Below are 19,803 nucleotides of genomic sequence, written 5' to 3'. Positions count from 1 at the left end.
CATAGTTTCATAGGGCATTCATTTATGACATAAGCTCGGTCGAGGGCTTCCAAAGCTCTTGAGCTTTCGATAGACGAGGGATTAACGCGTCTGAATTGGAATCGCTTAACATTTTAAACTACGAATGTGAGATCAGTGTAGCAGCTACACGATTACAGTCAGTACCAAACTAAAGATACGGAAAAATGAATCACCTGATATTATTCTCTTTAGTGCATAGTTGAAAATTTAAATTCTAATGTAAATGCTCATAATAATAAAGAGCAATGGAAACAAAAATTGAAGTTTTTTTTATTTTTTATTGCTTAGATGGATAGACGGGCTCACAGCCCATCAGGTGTTAAGTGGTTACCGGAGCCCATAGACATCTACAACGTAAATGCGCCACCCACCTTGAGATATAAGTTCTAAAATCTCAGTATAGTTACAACGGTTGCCCCGCCCTTCAAACCGAAACGCATTGCTGCTTCACGGCAGAAATAGGCAGGGCGGTGGTACCTACCCGTGCGGACTCACAAGAAGTCACAAGAAAGAAACACACAAAAGAAAAAAAAACAATACAAAACAGCCTCCCTATGCCATGACGCAAGGGATGCATGGAAATATAACCCAATGAGGGTAGACGTCAAGCCTAGATAAAGGGCTAACGGTCATTTATCATAAGCACTCTTCGGTGAACGTGGTAAGGTCATGTGACGCGTAGAGAGAAGATGCATGTGACTAGGAGATGTATGGAAATGGTAGTTGTAAGGTAGAGGGGAAAGGGATCGACCGAAGAAGACATGGATGGAATGTATGAATGACGAAATGAAAAAGAAAGGGGTGAGTGCTGAGATGACGGCTAATAGAAAAGAATGGAATAGAAAAAATCGCTGTGCGGAACCCATCTAGTGGGATAAGGTGAAGAAAAAGAAGACTACAGTTCCGTTAAAATTGATTCATTTGGACAGAAAGCTGTTCTGGAAATTAACTCAAATAAAAGCTTATAATTCAGATTACGTTTTCGTGTGATTATGTTAGAATTTATTGTGAGGTGAAGGTTACGAAAAAAACATGGTTCTCGTGAGCAGTATTCCTAATGAAAAGATAATTAGGTTCGAATTCTTCTGTGAGCACGTACATAAATCAATCGAGAAAGATAAAATCTACGCATTACTTTATGGTTATAAATATGAATAAAAGATTTTGTTGTTTTTGATTTTTGATTTTTTTATTGCTTAGATGGTTGGACGTGCTCACAGCCCACCTGGTGTTAAGTGGTTACTGGAGCCTATAGACATCTACAACGTAAATACGCCACACACCTTGAGACATAAGTTCTAAGGTCTCATTATAGTTACAACGGCTACCCCACCCTTCAAACCGAAACGCATTACTGCTTCACGGCCGAAATAGGCGGGGTGGTGGTACCTATCCGTGTGGACTTACAAGATGTCCTATCCCCAGTAACATTAAAATGCCATTTTTATTTTCGTTCATCGAAAAATTAGCAGTCTCTAAAAGTAATCGTATAGAGTTAAATTCCTTAATTAATCTCTGTGTAATTTCGCGAACAATCGCTATTGTCTCCGTCTGCGTCTTATAACATGTGTTTCTTACCGAGAAACGAGTCATGCGTCCGTTACAAAGAAATGTCGAAGTTCACAAGAGATTACGAATGCAAATTAAATGTCTCACCGGCTGTGACGACTCTGTGATTACGATTTCAAGTCTAAATGAATCAAATATAAATATTTAGGGCACGTAAATACGTGGTAATAGCACAGAGCTGAATGGTAGCGGGTGGACGAGAGAGAGCTCAGGAGCGAGTATCGTGAGACCACGTACAGACAAGCGTAGTGGGTGACGCGCGGTGTGCTGGAGCACAGAGCTGAATGGTAGCGGGTGGATGAGAGCTCAGGAGCGAGTGTCGTGAGACCACCTACAGACAAGCGTAGTGTGTAACGCGCGGTGTGCTGGAGCACAGAGCTGAATGGTAGTGGGTGGATGAGAGCTCAGGAGCGAGTGTCGTGAGACCACGTACAGACAAGCGTAGTGTGTAACGCGCGGTGTGCTGGAGCACAGAGCTGAATGGTAGTGGGTGGATGAGAGCTCAGGAGCGAGTGTCGTGAGACCACGTACAGACAAGCGTAGTGTGTAACGCGCAGTGTGCTGGAGCACAGAGCTGAATGGTAGTGGGTGGATGAGAGCTCAGGAGCGAGTGTCGTGAGACCACGTACAGACAAGCGTAGTGTGTGACGCGCGGTGTGCTGGAGCACAGAGCTGAATAGTAGCGGGTGGATGAGAGCTCAGCAGCGAATGGCGTGAGACCACGTACAGACAAGCGCAGTGTGTGACGCGCGGTGTGCTGGAGCACAGAGCTGAATGTTAGCGGGTGGATGAGAGCTCAGGAGCGAGTGTCGTGAGACCACGTACAGACAAGCGTAGTGTGTGTGTGAACACAACATTCTACTGTGTATAAAGCAAGTATTTAAAGTTAAGGGTAGTCTCATGTTTCGTCTGCCGTCGACGCAACACAAAGCATTCCCCGCTTTGTGACTGAGTCGCGTAAATTCTTGTATTTTCGTGGAAACTTTATAAGTCCTATTAATATTATCATAGAAGCATTTCTATAAAATCTCGGTTATTACTAGACGAGTTTGACTAATTTTGTTTGTGTCCGTATAGAAGAACGCTTTAAGCCATGGCTGGCATTTACTAGTTAGTCTATACTAACATTATAAAGAGGAAGGATTTGTTTGTATTAAATAGGCTCCGAAACTACTGAGCCGATTTGAAAAATTCTTTCACTGTTTGGAAGCTATACTATCCCTGAATGACATAGACTATAATGTTTTTGAACAAAAATTAGGGATCCTTACTAACACTCCAATAATGTAACTCAAGGTGTAAAAAAGCTTACCTAAAATATTTTTTACATCGCGTGCGCTGCGAAAACGATTGATTATTATTAAAAAAAAAGATAAATAAAAAATTGATAAATAATAAAAAAACTATAAAAAAAATCATTGAAATGAAAATAAAAGTTCATTAAAATAATAATATCCAAAATATATTTATAATATTATTTTTTTAATAACCTGACGCAAATAGAAGGGTTGATGTGTGTGTATTATAATTTTTTTATTTCAATTTTCTCTAAAAACCCATGCGAAGCCTGAGCTAGCTATTAATATATATGCGTTTTTTTTAGTGACGTATATAGATCTCACAAACGGGAGAAAGATCTGGATGTCTCTTTTGTAAAATTGAATGGCCATCCCACCCTTCATACGGAACTGCATTACTGCTTCTTGGTGGAAGCAGACAGAGCGGTCTTACCACCAATAAATTTGTCATTCTCGTCTGGATTGGGTTTCATCTGCTTTCGCGTCAATCTTTGAAACTATGAATTTTTAAGGTCCACGAGATAGATACAGACACACAAACACAAACAGGCACACAAGGTATATATGTATAATTCGAGTTATTAGACCGTTAGGTCCGTCTGTGTATTCGATAGTATCTTGTAAAACAAGTTAGCTTATAGCATTATAACTCAATTTGAGACGAGGCAAATTTCTGCCCAAAAATTCCCTCTTAAAGTCGCCGTGCCTTATGTACTTACGGCGCCGTGTGTACTAGTACCGGGCATTGCAACTGTGCCGGTATGTACTTAAATCTCGTAGGTAGGTACCTATTGAGGAGCGTCGAAATATAAATCGTATATCACGTATTTTTTATGTTTCTGAATTTTCGATTTATGTCCAGATGTGTATTCAGTATGTTTTGATATACATAGTTGTTAAGGCAAAAATCTTCGATTGCGGTAAGATTTCATTTAAATTGCAACAGATCTATTAGAAAAACTGCCGATTGCAAAACAAGACTTACTTAAATCGTACTAATGAAGGACTTCCTTGATAAACCAATAACATAGTGCAATAAAATTTACACCCTGTATATCTAAGCCGTAGAGCACGTTATAAGTATTCACAAGTAGCTACCACCATCCTACGGGCTTCTGCCGCGCAATTAAAAAGCTCTATAAGTCTTGGCCACACGCCCAAAATTATAATATACTAGCTGACCCGGCAAACTTCGTAGTGCCTCAATCGATAAATAAAAGACCTAAACTTTTGTATAAAATAAACTTAAAACAAACAAAAGGAATCCGTCCGATGGGGGATGCAACAAAGAAAAAACAAAATTGTTATTTTTATTTAATTCCGAGCATTTTCATATTTATCTACCTTTTAAAACTTCTCTGGACGTCCACAAATAATTCAAGACCAAAATTAGCCAAATCGGTCCAGCCGTTCTCGAGTTTTAGCGAGACTAACGAACAGCAATTCATTTTTATATATATAGATAACTCAGCACATCGCAAAACAGTGACCTACGCGCTTCGAAGCCCGCATCCGAAAATTAAATTCTCAACTCCTTTCGTTTCTAAAATTTACCTAACTGAGCGAACTAGACTGATACCTGCCGGAAGAACTTTCTGAATACGGAAACTTTGAACGGTTCAGAGCGCGTCAAACTGTAACTGAAACGGTACGTGGATACAGATATGACGCGTGTACTGGATGTGGCAGTAGGTCCGTGTGGCGAGTGGCAAGACTCTTTCAAGTAATCTCACACGGGTCTTTAACACAATATTTCCTATTTATGCAAAGCCCAATCTTTTGAAGTCGAGCCCACTGAATTTCTTAGCCCACTGAATTTCTCGCCGGATCTTCTCAGTGAGTCGCGTTTCCGATCCGGCGGTAGATTCTGCTAGGGTTCGTGTTAGCAACGTCGTCAGGTTTGAGCTCCGTGAGCTCAACTACTAGTTAAAGTTACGCTGAAATAGCCTCTCAAGGCTCTCAGCTTAGGTAGGGGAAAATAAAAAAGAATTGAGGTCGACCGATTAAGACATGGATGGAGTTTGTGAATCACGATATGAGAGAGAGAGTGGAGTGAGTGTTGAGATGACGGCTGATAGAGGATAATGGAAAAGAAAAATTCACTGTGCCGACTCAAATTAATGGGATAAGGTAGAAACAATAATTTCGTCAACTTTTAGACAGATCTATTATAATTGTTGAACTCCTCAAGCTAGAAAGCATGGTGGCTTCACGGCAGGTGAAGGTTTCGTTTATTACCTAAATCGGTGATCGAGATCACTGCCCACCTGATGTGAAATATTTATAGGAGCACATAATAATTTAAGTCGTAAACACTGTCACCCATCTTAAGTTGTATGACCTCACAATCTTCCTATCGTTAGTAATTCCGCAAAATGCATAATTATTAATGTCAATTTATGACATGGTGTATTCGTTGGTCATGGAAGTTGCTTGGAACATGTTAGATACATTTTAATTAGATAAATGTGTGCCTGCCGTCAGCTATGACTGGCTATCCACGAACTAAAGTTAATCAAAATCTATCAGTAATGTAACTCACATACCCAAAAAATGTAACTACAATATCATCCGTGAATGGTCGTTTCCAGAATATTCACTATCTCTCCAATATCCTTGAAGGCAGCGAACCAGTCTAATTTATTAAAGATGGAAAAGTTGTGAATGTTACCCCTGCCGGCTTGGAGTGCAGCGTATCTAATCCTTATCACGATAAATTGAGGGTAGTTTAAAATGAATTGATACCGTGAACATTCCAAAGTCACTTTTATTGTCAAAGGGCAAAGTATTTAGATAAAATTGACCGGTTCTCTTTATGTTGAGTGTGGCTTTTCGTGTTTTCTTTTTGTACTTTTCTAGACAACCGTTACTTACGATGCATTGTCCAATATATTTTGTCTTAGCATGTGAGCTCCTAACTCAAAGCTGGTGTAATGCTGGCAGTGACAAAAGGGTCATAGCAGCACTTTTTGGTCGCAGGTGTGAAAACTGCTAATGGTATTGTAAGCCCATGCGGGTGGTTACCCTCATTCTGCTTATATTACAGCGAACCATTAATCGGTTCCTGTATATAGGGTGGAACAACTCTAATACCATTGAGATTTTGAACTCAAAGGGGCGCCATTCAGGTCATGATGTCTATGGGCTATTGTAACCTTATAATAACAGGTAGACCATAAGCTCGTTTTTGCCCCCAAGTGGTAAAAGCCAAAGGAGCAGAGCTTATTTCAAAACTTTGGAAATACCAACCAAGCTTGGAAAGTTGGTCACATCGACATAACCAATGTGTATAGGCTGATAAATGCCATTAGACGATACTCATACATGATTGGGAATGGTGAATTGTGGAGGACAAATTCCATTTCGGGTCACCAAATCAAAGTGAGTGAGTAAATTTGGTCAGTACTCAAAAAGTTAAATTTAAACAGAATTAACGTAACAAAGCCCGCAATGATCAGTTCCCAAAGGATGGAGCGGAATTAAGAAAGGTTTGGCACAATACATTTTGCATAATTAACTTAATCTCAGGCGCACTGGGCTGTAAAACGAGGAATGCGTGGGTCACGTGCCGCGGGAAATTAAGTCACGAGGTATATTTTAATTCAGGAGTTTCTGCAAAAAATAAAATCTGCGAAAATCAACTTCAAGCAACTGCATTAATCAATTTAGCTTTCGGATTATTTTGAGTATTTCGTAGAACCCACATTCTACGAAGGGGTAGACAGAGATGTTTTTTCGAGATTCAAACAGGCTCCAGTTGTTTACAGGGCAAACCTCAATTGGAGATAAAAATGACGCTCCGAACTAGGACTGGATTGACGTGCCATGAGCGTCACTTTCCATGACTTCAACCAAAGGTGCGCTGATAAATTAGGCTAATGCTGGAACAGAACTAAGCCGTCAACAAGATATCCTATCCGGCAAGCTGAAACTTGACTTGATTAACTGGCAAGACGGTAGAACTTTATCGCGCCACGCGCTCTTATAGTAGGGACTATTGTACTACCACTCTGCTTATTTCTTCCGCCGTCATCCGTTCCATGGTTTAATTGAAACGTTGACCTCGTGTTCCACTTAAGTGGATGGCAACCGATGTCTATGACTAGTGGTAGGGTGTCTTGTGAGGCCCTATGGGTAAGTACTACCACCCTGTTTATTTCGGCCGTGAAGCAGCTATAAGTTTCGGTTTGAAAAATGGGACAGCCAGTGTTTTGTAAAGCGGAGACTTAGAACTCAGATCCCAAGGTGGGTGACACAATATGGGTGATGTCTATGGATCCCGGTATGCACTTAACAATAGGTACAATAACAGACTCGTTTATCTATCATTAAAGCCCAGAAAAATACAGAGAATTAATACTAAAAAGCCTAATAATTATATCAACCTACTAACAATATATCCGAGATGAGAATTTAACAGGAAATAAGGATACTGCTTCTGAGGACGAAAGGGGAAAGTTTTAGCTCTAAATCCTGACCCGGATAGTCGTTGTGGTCTAAGAGAAACGTCTGTTGTTCTCGTATGGAGCAAAGCAACTATGCTAAAGCACAAAGTCTGCCAAAGGGAAATTTGCAAGCCGATATGGGCAGGAACGCCATTCTGTCGACTTCTTCAACGTCATTCCACTTGTCATCTTTTTTCTTTTTTTTTTCTTAGATGGGTGAACGGGCTCATAGTCCGCCTGGTTAAGTGGTTACTGGAGCCCATAGACATCTATAACGTGAATGTGCCACCTACCTTGAGATACAAGTTCTAAGGTCTCAGTATAGTTACAACGACTGCCCCACCCTTCAAACCGAAACGCATTACTGTTTCAGGGCAGAAATAGGCAGGGTGGCGGTACCTACCCGCGCGGACTCACAAGAAATCCTACCATCAGTTAAGAACGAAGACCTCTAGCCACATACACGAAGACCTCTAACCACTTTAATCCAAGGTAGATTACGAACAATTAAAACGTAACCGAAGCCGACTGTGAATGCCTGTATTATATTAACGAAGTAAACGATCCAAATTGACAATTAGTTAGTTCTCATGTCGAAACAACAGTATTAACAATGGGGAGAAAGTTAGGTCTTACCTCCAGTACAGAGCAGGGGCTTTCAAAGAGGGTCGTGGAGAATTGTAAAGTGCAGAAGTAGGCGAGATCGCGGTAGGAAAATGTCAAAGGACCACCCCCTAAAAGAGTCCTTTGCACTCTCTCCCGACGACCGATCCCCACCTGGGCGAGATAGGGGGCTTTTTGGTCAACACCACCATCAGGTTCGCAGTTTTCACCCTAAAAGCCCCGGCGGAGTCGCCGAGGCGATAGCTTACATGACAATTTGAAGTCAAAGCTTGACTTTGGCTTTAAGTTCACATATTTGTCAATTTGAATGACCTCTTTTAGCATTATCGACGTTAAAAATCGTGATGAGAACACATCCAACTGTAGTTTAACCCAGTTTATATAATTTATAATTACAATATTAATAGAGTATAATAAAGATAACACATTTCGTTAATATTATCCAAATCCTGACGAGTCTCCTAAGAGCCATTCAAGAGTTTGAAGGGCGGGGCAGCCGTTATAACTATACTGAGATGTTAAAACTCATATCTCAAGGTGGGTGTTGGCATTTACGTTGTAGATGTCTATGGGCTCCGGTAACCACTAAACATCAAGTGGGCCGTAAGCTCGTTCGCCCATCTAAGCAATAAATAAAAATACAAAAAAAATATATCTTCTCATAGTATCGCTTTATCACTATGCGTAGTCTTTATTCTGTGAACTTTGGTACAATCGAGCGGTCATTTCTGGATTCTCCCGCCACGCCCACTGGCTACTGGGAAAGTGAAAATATACGTAATTATAAAAACGACTGGCTAATACCGTATTCCTCAGTCAGAATCGGTCAGATCTTACCTTTGGTGGTAGTTCACGGTTATAACTACTCTGAGATGTAGACAGGATCATGTTATCTGCTGTATTATATACGTACAGAGATTTGCCAGCGCCATTCCAACATGTTTTTTTTATTTTTATTGCCCTTGTAGGCAGAAGAGCACACGGCCCACCCGATGGTGGGTGGTTAACGTCGCCCGTGGACTTCAGCAATGCCACAGGCAGAGCAAAACTGCTGCCTACCGTTAAGTATCCTTCACAAGCCTCGTTCGAAGAAGAGCATGTGATAGCGCTCGAGAAACACCGTGGTGGGGAGCTCATTCTAAAGTCGGATGGTACATGGCAAAAAAAACCTCTGGAAACGCACTGTAGATGACCGCAGTGGCTCCAGGTTGTATGGATGAACTCTACTCCGGTGGCGGGCGGTGCGATGGTGAAGGCGAGATCACGCATCATCTTAAACAATTCCAAATCTCACATGCTAAACATATATTAAACACATATTAAACTAGCTGACCTGGCAAACGTTTTGTTGCCTTAAATAAGATTTCTAGGGAAATTCTAGTGTAGAAAAAAAACTCATTCAACCACATAATACCTCATTATAACCAAAAAAAATTATCCAATAAATAAAAAAATAAATAAATCTTTGGGGTGGACAACCCTTATCACTTAGGGGTATGAAAAATAGATAGTAGCTGATTCTCAGACCTACTGAACGTACTATTGATACACAAATAAAACCAAAAAAAGATGGCTGGCAAGCTACGATTGATACAGAAATAAAACTAAAAAAACATGGCTGAAAAATGTATAGTGAGTAAAACAGGAGACCGGCTTCGTCCTCATCCCTACTACGTGATGCTTACTGGATGAGTGGTGACACCTGGCGGGGATAACTGATCGATTGAGTAGTCGACTGACGAGGGCGGGAGATCAAATTGAATTTAAAAAAAAATCATAATTAAAGGAACTTGAAATTATAAACTCTGAATAAGAAATTATTGTACTACAGTTATAATAAAGCATAGAATAAAAAGAAAAAAAAAACGGGATGGAAAAATAGGGGTTGATCGTATAAGAGTGAAAATTGAGAGTAATCTGAATTTTTTTATTTTAAGTCATGACTAAATAATAAAAAAATTCTTGCCAAAAAATTTAAGTTTATAATTAACAAATAAAAAATATGGGGTTGATCATAGAGGGGTGAAAAATTCAGAGTAATATGAAATATTTTATTCCAAGTCATGAAAAAAAAACAAATTTTTTGCAAAAAAAATTAAACTTTTTAATTAGCAATTTAAAAACAAGGGTTGATCGTAGAGGGGTGAACATTTAGGGTTGTATGTTTTTTAATAATAAAAAATAAATTTTTAAACAATTTTTTTTGTCTAAAAAATAAAAAATAACATTTAGGGGTGGACCCTTAACATTTAGGGGGATGAAAAATAGATGTTGTCCGATTCTCTACCCTGGCCGATATGCACGTTAAGGTTCACGAAAATCGGTTGAGTCGTTTCGGAGGAGTTCAATCACGCACACCGTGACACGAGAATTTTAAATATTAGATGTCCACAAACCTTATTTGTCCGGTTCTCGCTACAAGGACCGAGTGACTCCGAACAAAGCTCTATCTCAAATACGAGCGACTTCGATTACTTCCTGCTTTCCGCCAACACCTTTACGAATAATTAAGAGATATTTTAAAACAGTACAAACAGAACGGACACGCGTTAATTTAAATACATTCTTCAATCACATTGTAACAATTGGATCATTAAAATGTCTTATGATCTCATCATAATGATTTGCAAGATAATGAACTAAAATAAACATATGGAAGAATTGATAATAATTAATTTATTCAAATTTGATAGCTGCGCAAACATCTCCAAGTATATTCTGGCGTTCCTTAAGAGACCGGTTCAGATACGAAACCCGCAGCCTTGTCCAGTCTATGAGGCCATGACCATAGGTACCACCACCCCGCGTATTTCCGTTGTGAAGCAGTAATGCGTTTCGGTTTGAAGGGTGGGGCAGCCGTTGTAATTATACTGAGACCTTAGAACTTATATCTCAAGGTGGGTGGCGCATTTACGCTGTAGATATTTACGAGCTCCAGTAACCACTTAACACCAAGTGGGCTGTGAGCTCGTCCACCCGTCTAAGAAAAATAAAATAAAAATTTATATGTAACTAGCTGACCCGGCAGACTTCGTAGTGCCTCAATCGATAAATAAAAGACCTAAACTTTTGTATAAAATAAACTTAAAACAAACAAAAGGAATCCGAATTTTCATATTTATCTACCATTTAAACCTTCTCTGGACTAACACAAATTATATTCAAGACCAAAATTAGGCAAATCGGTCCAGCCGTTCGCGAGTTTTAGCGAGACTAACGAACAGCAATTCGTTTTTATATATATAGATTATTAATAAATTACGTTCAGTTCGTTCAACCCGAAGCTAATTGATTTTTAAACAAAGCTAGTTTACAGTGTTTATCACTACCATATAAAAAGGCAGGCCGAAGATCACAGAACATTGCGAAGAAGATTCATCGAGGCATCAGTCTTCATCCAGTAAGCCATTTATAAATAACGCGGTTACATTACCTGTATGTATAGGTATAACATACTAGCGACCCGCCCTCGCTTCGCTTGGGAAACATTAAATTTTATTATTGATAGCTAGGTCCCGCGGTATCACCCGCGGCTATTGTCGTACCGCGGGTGACACCGCGGGCGGAGCTAGTCTAAAAGAGTAACGTAAGTTACTCCTTATATCATCAGCTACCTGTCAGTGAAAGTCTCGTCAGAATCGGTCCAGCTGTTCCAGAGATTAGCCGGAACAAACAGACAGACAAACAAACATTGTGAAAAATGTTATTTTGGTGTATGTACTGTATATTTATTTATCTGCATGTAGTAAAAAGCGGTTATTTCAATATTACAAACATACACTCCAATTTTATTTATATGTATAGACAACTTCTTCTTCTATATCGTTCCCTCACTGCTGAGGATCGCGACCACTTGTGACGTTCTTCCACTGTGTTCGATCATGGGTGGCAAGGACCGCATGGTATAGACTACCACCAAGTGCTTGCTTCTCTTACTAGATCTGACCATGTGGCTGGTGTTCTGACCACGGCATGCTTGCCCTTTATGCGACCCTTAATTATGAGCTTCTCTAATTCATGTCTGGGAGACATATAACTAGTCTGGCCATAAATACTGTTACATAAAACCTTTTTTTTTTCATTGCTTAGATGGGTGGACGAGCTCACAGCCCACCTGGTGTTAAATGATTACTGGAGCCCATAGACATCTACAACGTAAATGCGCTCCCCACCTTGAGATATAAGTTCTAAGGTCCTCTTAACATCGATATATTACCACTAGATAACGCATCACATACAAAAACCAAACACAAAATATATGGCATCGACTAACTGATCTGACTACACCATTAAGTGGAGAAAAACGATGTATAATATAATAATTGTAACCTAAACTATGCCTTTTCCCAAAGCAATAAAGTGCAGTTTAGATTATTTTAACATTCACTTACGACCTTACGCCATGAATGACAGAAAAAGATAGTTTTTTACAATAACTTTTATGCCAAATTTAACCTTATCTCCTTAAAAATAAAGCAAAAATTTACACGCATAGCATTTTACTTACGCCCTTTTAAACTTACGATATTAAGACTACTGCTCCGAACAGAGTATACTTTTTTTGTAAGAATATTTTGAGTAATTTATTTTTTATTATGTTTTTTTAATTCATATTCATGGTAATATATCGATGCCTCTTAAAGGTAACTTATATTACAGAAAGTATCAATGTATTTTTTATTGCTCAGTATGTTAAATGTTTCGCCGCACGCTTATTCACAAAAACTATACAAGGGCAACGTGTGAATGTGTTGAACGAGAGCTACATGGTAGGCGGAGTGGGGGTGTTAGGTTTTATTTTCGTTACGGAATTTCTTGATTCGGTCTCCGCGCTCAAAGCTAGCGATAAAATTTATGCAATAGCTTAAAAAAATATGGTTATTTTAGTTGACATGGTTGCTGACGATGAGCAATTTGTAGACGAACGCGCTCACGGCCCACCTTACTAAAAATGGTTATCGGAAGCCATATACGACCCAGTGCAAATACCGCTATCTATCTTTACTTGAAGTCTAACTCCACCTGAAGTCTATTGTATATTTATTGTTTTGCGCCAGAAATAGAAATAGAAAATGTGTAGCATGGGCAACGAACCAAGACATAGCGAAACATAGATAAAAATTTTATAGCTTTGCTATTTGTACAGGACAATAACTTTAATGTTTCCATAATAGACAATTTCGCTTAGATAACGGAACGAATTAAATTACAAAAATCGGTTAAGTGGGTGTCCGTCTATCGACCTTCAAGGGTTCCGTATGCACTTTTTTTTTACTGCTTAGATGGGTGGGTGAGCTCACATCCGACCTGGTGCTAAGTGGTTACTAGAGCCCAAAACATCTACGACGTAAATGCGCCACCCACCTTGAAATATAAGTTCTAAGGTCTCAAGTATGACAACGCCTGCCCCACCCTTCAAACCGAAACGCATTACTGCTTCACGGCAAAAATAGGCAAGGTGGTGGTACCTACCCGCGCGGACTCACAAGAGGTCCTACCACCAGTAATAATACATAAATTAGTTATAGATAAGCAACTCAAGCATTCAGCGAAAATGTTTACGGGCGTCGGCCACTAGATGGCTTCGCTTCGATTAGTTTCTCATTCCTCCTGTAGATGGCAGTAACATATTACCTACATTTTATTCTTAATGAAGGATTTTGTAAATTTTCAGAAACCACACATTGATAAAATGTAATCAATTTGTTTATAACAAATAAAGACTTGTATGATCCATCCACCCAACTAAGACAATTAAAAAATATAACACGTAATTATTTTTAGCACCGATCCCAAATGCTAAATTTTGATGATAAGCTCCTATTTAAATAACCTGCTTTCTTAACAACAATGTAGTTTTACATTTGCAACTTAAACTAACATTATCGAGTTACCAAGCCATAAGTATTTCTACCTCATCTACATAATAAAGCTAATTTCTTTCAGTTAAAATTTTGTTAAGGCATAGTACTAAGAGGAGGCAATCTCCTCCTGGTGATGGTCACGGGGCGACCTAAGGAGGTTGAGGCTGCGCCGCACGCTACCGTCACTCTAGCACGCTAGCACCAGGAGGATGGGACGACGCGTCGGCGGCTGCGGACTGCGATGTAGTCCGCATTGTCGTCATCGCTGTCGTCGCCGAACGTACTGTGGAAGAGCAACCCGGTCGGCGGTATATCGCGTTCCGACCCGGCAGGCTGGTTCTGGCCCAGCGGGGTATCCCGGAACACGGGCGGCATCGCCCGGACGGTCTGGCAGGGCTGCTGTACCACGGAGACCGACGTCGTTGGTCGTCGACTGTGGCTGCCAAGACCCATCGGTCGGGCGTCCTCGGGGTGGCGCCGCGTGTCTGGTTGTAGCGTTGACAGCGGGAACCCTCCTATTCTGACCGGGTTCTGACCCCGGGCGGAGAATGGACGTCGGGTGTAAAAGTGCAGGGGAGTCGTTTAGTGCGGTAGGGCCCTAAAAATATTTCGTGCGTGCGGTCTACTCCGAACATCTGCAGATCGTCAAGTCTCACATACCTTGTAGGAGGCACGGTACCAGCCAAAAAAAATTGCTCTAATAGGACCCCTCATCTCCCGACTAGTAAAGGTTTGTTCGGCCAACACCCAAGGGCCAACTGTTTCGGCCATTGCTTGCATCAAGTGGCCGGGAGGAGGCTGACAATTTAGTGCCATCATTTTGGCTTCGACACAGCGAAGTACATCACGAGGAACATAGCGGACTTGTCGCTGGAGGAGTGTTTTTGTCCAGCTCCAGCGCATGTAAGAGGTAGCGTCTTTAGCAGATGGTTCGTAGCGACCACAAGAACCTAACGCGCTACCTTATCAACATCATACACAAAAATCGACCAAATGGTGGTGTATCGCGTTCCGATACGGCAAACTGGCTCTGGTTCAGCGGGGTATTTCGAAGAAAGTGGCACTTATCACAGACTTTTGTCTCACAGTCTGTCAGACCCAACTACCGGTCTAAAAACCGTCGAGGCGATTCACCCCGCCCTTAGTTCAGGGGTAGATCACGACCGACGCCCTCTCCCGCTGGAATTTTTGTTATTTTACGTGTAAAAATGATTGGTATTAAATACTTTTTCTTTGAAAAATGATCAGCAATCGAACCATGCTTCTTTCAGACCATGGCATCGTCTTTCTTAGCAAACCTCCTGGTGGAATCTACATATCTGCCCCTAGAAACTGCAACGACCATCATCACGATGGCAGGCCTTTTCAAGTGGCCCCCTCAAGCTACAGTAAATGGTAATCAATTTTAGTGTACATTTTCGTCTGATTTTTTTTATTTTAAAGCGTATTCGATAACATTATGTACCGAAAATATAATTTCAGCCATATGGCCGCCGCAAATCCGCTGTAGGTGGTATATCCTAGTGGACCAATTTTGTATGACATATTCGCATAAATGGGGCTCAATTTCACGAAGTTACTGTTGAAATTTCACGTAGCTCCACAGAAAGTAGTCGATGACCAGTTGATGTCACCACCACGCGAGATCACGAAACCTTCGAATTTCTCATCCAATGAATTTAATGTTTCCCGTGCTGTATGGCAAGTGGCGCCATCCTGTTAGAACCACATGTTTGTGAGATCCATACCATCTAACGTAGGCCACAAAAAGTTTGTTATCATCGTCCAATATCGGTTGCCAGTGACAGAGAGCGTGGCAACTTGCGCATCTTCAAAAAGGGCCAACGATATCGCCGGACAAGCGTGTTTCATTCCATGATGAAATGTCACGACTTAATATGAGTTCACACTAAATTTGACAGCTATTGCTTTATCAAGATGGCCGCTATGAGCTGTCAAAGTTCGAGTGTCCCTATTGAAAAACCCTATATTAGTACTAAAACAAAAAGCAGAAAGAAGGCATTAAAAAATATAACTTTAAATAAAAAAGTTCTAATTTTATTTTAGAAGCTAACAAACCTCTAAAAGTTTTTTATTGCTTTCGAAGGCAGGTAAACAGACGTCCTATCGCATCAGCCATAAACATAGCCAAGGCTAGGCTCCTCCTCCTCGAGTCGTGTTCCTCATGTCTGAGGGTCGTGACCACCATCACCCATGAGCTTCAATCTTAGGATCTTTTTCCACTTTCCCCTGTCCACGGCGTCATGCAGCGCGCTGTACACTGTACTGTCCAAAGCGGTGCGGATCTGATCGGACCAACGAGTATGGCTGCGGCCTCTAGATCTGTTGCCTTCAAGGCTAGGCTAGACTATGATTTCTCAATAATATTTCCAAATAGCGATCAGGAACGGCTTCGGAGTCCCCTCCATGGCGTTACATTCGTTCCAGATGGACACGTAGCAAACAGATCTTTGGAAACGCGTTTTTTTTTCTTCTTTTTATTGCCTTTGTAGGCAGACGAGCATACGGCCCACCTGATGGTGAGTGGTCACCGTCGCCCATGGACTTAAGCAATGCTAGGGGCAGAGCCAAGCCGCTGCCTACCGCTTAATACTCTCCACGAGCCTCGTTTGAAGAAGGACATGTCATAGCGTTTTGGATGAACACAATGGTACCACGTAGGACCATCACAGTTCATAGACCTGACGGCGGCAATAAACAGCTATTCTTATATTTCTACAGATGGTGATTGTTTCGACTTCATCGTGATCGGGTCGGGTGTTGGAGCCGTCATCGCCAATAGATTAACAGAAAACGAAGATGTTCGAGTACTATTAATAGAAGCAGGAAAAAACCCCTCCGTCGAATCTATGGTGAGCGTTAAGATAAGTGTATGCACCAGAATTCAATTCAAAAAAAATTCTTGTTTAGGTGGACGAACTCACAGTCAACCTGGTGTTAAATGGTCACCGCAGCCTATAGACATCTACAACGTAAATGGCGCCACCCGCCTGGAGATATGAGTTCTAAGGTCTCAGTATAGTTACAACTGGTTACAACGGCTGCCCCACCCTTCAAGCCGAAACGCGTTACTGCTTCACGGCAGAAATAGGCAGGGCGGTGATACCTACCAGTGTCCGCACTACAAGACGTCCTACCACCAGTACTTAACATTAATATTTCCCCATTCTCCTTCTTGCGTCGTTCTCCTCATTAGTGAGGGTTGTGACTCTCCCGCGCTGCATCAATCTCTCTGTACGATTGTTCTCCATCTGCTTCGATCTTTGGCCTCGTGAAGAGCATCGTGAAGCTTGATGTTCAGACAAGACCGAATTTGGTCCGACCATCTCGTCGGACTGCGTCCTCTGAGACGTTTGCCCTCTATTCTGCCCATCACCATCAGCTGCTCATGGTTGTGAACCGCCTTCGCGAGCAACGAGTCCGAAGAACTCCAATACTCTACGAATGCACACAACAATACTTCAATATAACACAAATATCAAATTGTCAACGGTCTTAAGCAATTCAATTTATAATCAGCTTCCTGTTGAATTTTTTGTCCGCGAAGATGAACTCACGATAAAAATAAGGCTAATGGATACCACATGGGAAATTGGTCTCCACTCACCTTTACGATAGTAAACCAGCCAGGATAAGATAATTTACTGCATCGCGACCGCACCGCACGCAAAAGCACCGCGATATCTCCCTATGCGAGCTTTCAATAGTATAACATCAAATTGCTCATATTCTCTTCGAATTATTGAATGCATATATTTAAACGTATGAAAGTAGGTATGTATGTCAGTTTCCGGTACCCATAACACAGAAAATCCTAATTTGGCACCAGATAGATGACCGTGCGCGATGTGTATCCACATAATCATATTTATTTACGAACTTAAATCATGTCAATGTAACTTTATCGTTTCAGCTACCCGGTCTTTTTATTCTGCTCCAAAACTCGTACCAAGATTGGAACTATGTGTCCGAACCCGAGGAAGCTACAAAGAATCAACAAGTCGGTGCCTATAGAACGTCCGCAGGAAAATGTCTGGGTGGAAGCAGCAATATCAATCATTTTATACATCTACGAGGAGATCCATGCGACTTCGATTCTTGGGCAGCCTACCTTAAAGACGAATCTTGGTCTTATAAGAACGTTCTTCCGTATTTCCGGAAAAGTGAGACAGTCCAAGACGAAGACATCCTTAAATATTATGCCAATTTCCACGGTGTTGACGGTCCAGTAATTATAACCAGACAACCCGATGATTCCACCCGTAATATCATGGAGTCGTTCGAAGAAATTGGAGTACCATCGGTTTTAGACCTGAACACGAACAATACTGTTGGGTTCACGGAATCCTCTTTCATCATAGGCAACGGCCGAAGACAGAGTACTTCTCAAGCATACCTGAACAACTTGAAAAGAGATAATTTATACGTATTAACCGAAACTGTTGCTGAAAAAATTATTTTCGAAGATAATGTAGCTGTAGGTGTCATCTTAAGGCTTGGCAGCGGTGAAAAGATTACTGTCTACGCTAATAGAGAAGTCATTGTCTCTGCTGGAACATTTAACAGTCCAAAGCTACTCATGCTCTCCGGAATAGGCCCAGCCGAAGAACTCCAAAAATTTGGCATTGATGTCATTAAAGATCTGCCTGTGGGCAAGGACATGCAAGATCATTTTGCCGTACTGCTACTCAACAAATTGGAAAGATCCATAGAGATTTCCCAAATACCGCAATTAACACGATTGGCTTTCCCAGTTTTATTGGGAGGAATCAATTTGGACGGTTCTAAATGCTGTCCGGATTATCAGATCATAGGTTTGAAGTTCACCCATGATACGCCTTATTTTCTCCTCACTTGCACTGTACTTTTCGGTTTGAAACACGAAATATGTTCAAAGCTCAACGCAGAAACGATCGGCAGGAACCACCTGGTGACATTTATAGGAGCTTTTCATCCAGAGTCAAGAGGCTATGTGAAACTGAGAAGTGCAGACCCGAATGACGACCCGATCATATCCCAATCATTTTACAGCAATGCGAAAGACTTTGACAACATGAAAAAGTATGTCAAACATTTCTTAACTGTATACAACTCATCTTATTTCCGAGAAATTAATGCGGAAGTGGCTGATCCGGGGCTGGATGAATGCGGGGAAATGTCCTTAGATAATGAAGATTATTTGGAGTGCTACATTAAGGGTATGACGGTAACGATTTTTCACCAGACGAGCACATGCGCTATGGGCAGCGTGGTGGATAGCAACATGCAAGTGTATGGTGTGGAGAACCTCCGAGTTATCGATGCCAGTACAATGCCCAACATTACCAGAGCCAATACCCTAGCGGCCTCCATTATGATGGCAGAGAAAATGAGTGATGTGATAAAAAATAAATATAATCTTTAAGGGAATTTGTAGAGAATAACAATTGAAAGAAATACAATGGACATTGAGAAGATTCCATATTTATATGACAGCGCAACATTTGTATATTTAGTTAAATAAAGTTATGTTAAAATTAACGGTTTCATTAATATTGATATTGTTGGTTAACTAAGCCCTGTAAACAGTTGTTGAAGACGGGATTCAAGAGAATTCATGAATAAGCTACCCCGCCACTTTTCTACTATAAATACGAGTGACTATTGTCGCACAATACCGTCCTCGGCTTACAAAAAGAACAATATATTCCGACTCGAGCAGCCGAATGAAGCGGAGTTCCCTGTTATTATTTTTGTACACGACTTGTTAATCATTAAATTGAATTCATTGGAAAAGTGAGTCTTAATTACTGTCACTATGGAAGGCAATGAGCGTCGCTGACCTAATCATTTGTTAAAACAACGTGGCATCAGCCTCTGATGTAATCAATCGCTGACGTCACTCTATCATATATAATAAGAAAATAGAAAATTATATTCATTTCAAAGAAGACTTCATTATTTCACATTTCGGAGCATGAG

General features: G+C 40.9%; 1 protein-coding gene and 1 long non-coding RNA gene across 4 annotated transcripts; one reads left to right on the top strand and one right to left on the bottom strand.

Moving 5' to 3' along the window:
* Positions 1 to 8,607: 8,607 nt before the first annotated feature.
* Positions 8,608 to 10,450, bottom strand: LOC134201250 (uncharacterized). Of its 2 annotated transcripts, none has more exons than XR_009976454.1 (3): positions 10,354 to 10,450; positions 8,795 to 9,229; positions 8,608 to 8,714 (listed from the first exon to the last, which is right to left on the bottom strand). It is a non-coding gene; the product is annotated as an uncharacterized LOC134201250 (long non-coding RNA). The 2 variants fall into 2 exon arrangements; XR_009976455.1 differs by having other exon boundaries at positions 8,608 to 8,711.
* Positions 10,451 to 11,277: 827 nt separating this feature from the next.
* LOC101736392 (ecdysone oxidase) lies at positions 11,278 to 19,362 on the top strand. Of its 2 annotated transcripts, none has more exons than XM_062675744.1 (4): positions 11,278 to 11,357; positions 15,093 to 15,216; positions 16,564 to 16,694; positions 17,756 to 19,362. In XM_062675744.1, exons 2-4 carry the CDS (start codon positions 15,096 to 15,098, stop codon positions 19,244 to 19,246), a joined length of 1,743 nt encoding a protein of 580 aa, XP_062531728.1. In that variant the 5' UTR covers positions 11,278 to 11,357; positions 15,093 to 15,095; the 3' UTR covers positions 19,247 to 19,362. The 2 variants fall into 2 exon arrangements, with proteins under 2 accessions (XP_062531728.1, XP_021209119.1); XM_021353444.3 differs by lacking the exon at positions 11,278 to 11,357 and adding an exon at positions 13,812 to 13,861.
* The last annotated feature ends 441 nt before the right edge of the window (positions 19,363 to 19,803 follow it).

The sequence above is a fragment of the Bombyx mori genome, chromosome 24 (genome assembly GCF_030269925.1).
Source record: "Bombyx mori chromosome 24, ASM3026992v2".
Lineage (NCBI taxonomy): Eukaryota > Metazoa > Arthropoda > Insecta > Lepidoptera > Bombycidae > Bombyx > Bombyx mori.
This window is presented reverse-complemented; position numbering and strand designations above follow the sequence as displayed.

Coding starts and splice junctions, on each gene's coding strand:
- LOC101736392 (XM_062675744.1), top strand. CDS start 15,096: ATGGCATCGTCTTTCTTAGCAAACCTCCTGGTGGAATCTACATATCTG. Junction 15,217..16,563: donor CCCTCAAGCTACAGTAAATG/GTAATCAATTTT, acceptor ATATTTCTACAG/ATGGTGATTGTTTCGACTTC. Junction 16,695..17,755: donor ACCCCTCCGTCGAATCTATG/GTGAGCGTTAAG, acceptor TTATCGTTTCAG/CTACCCGGTCTTTTTATTCT.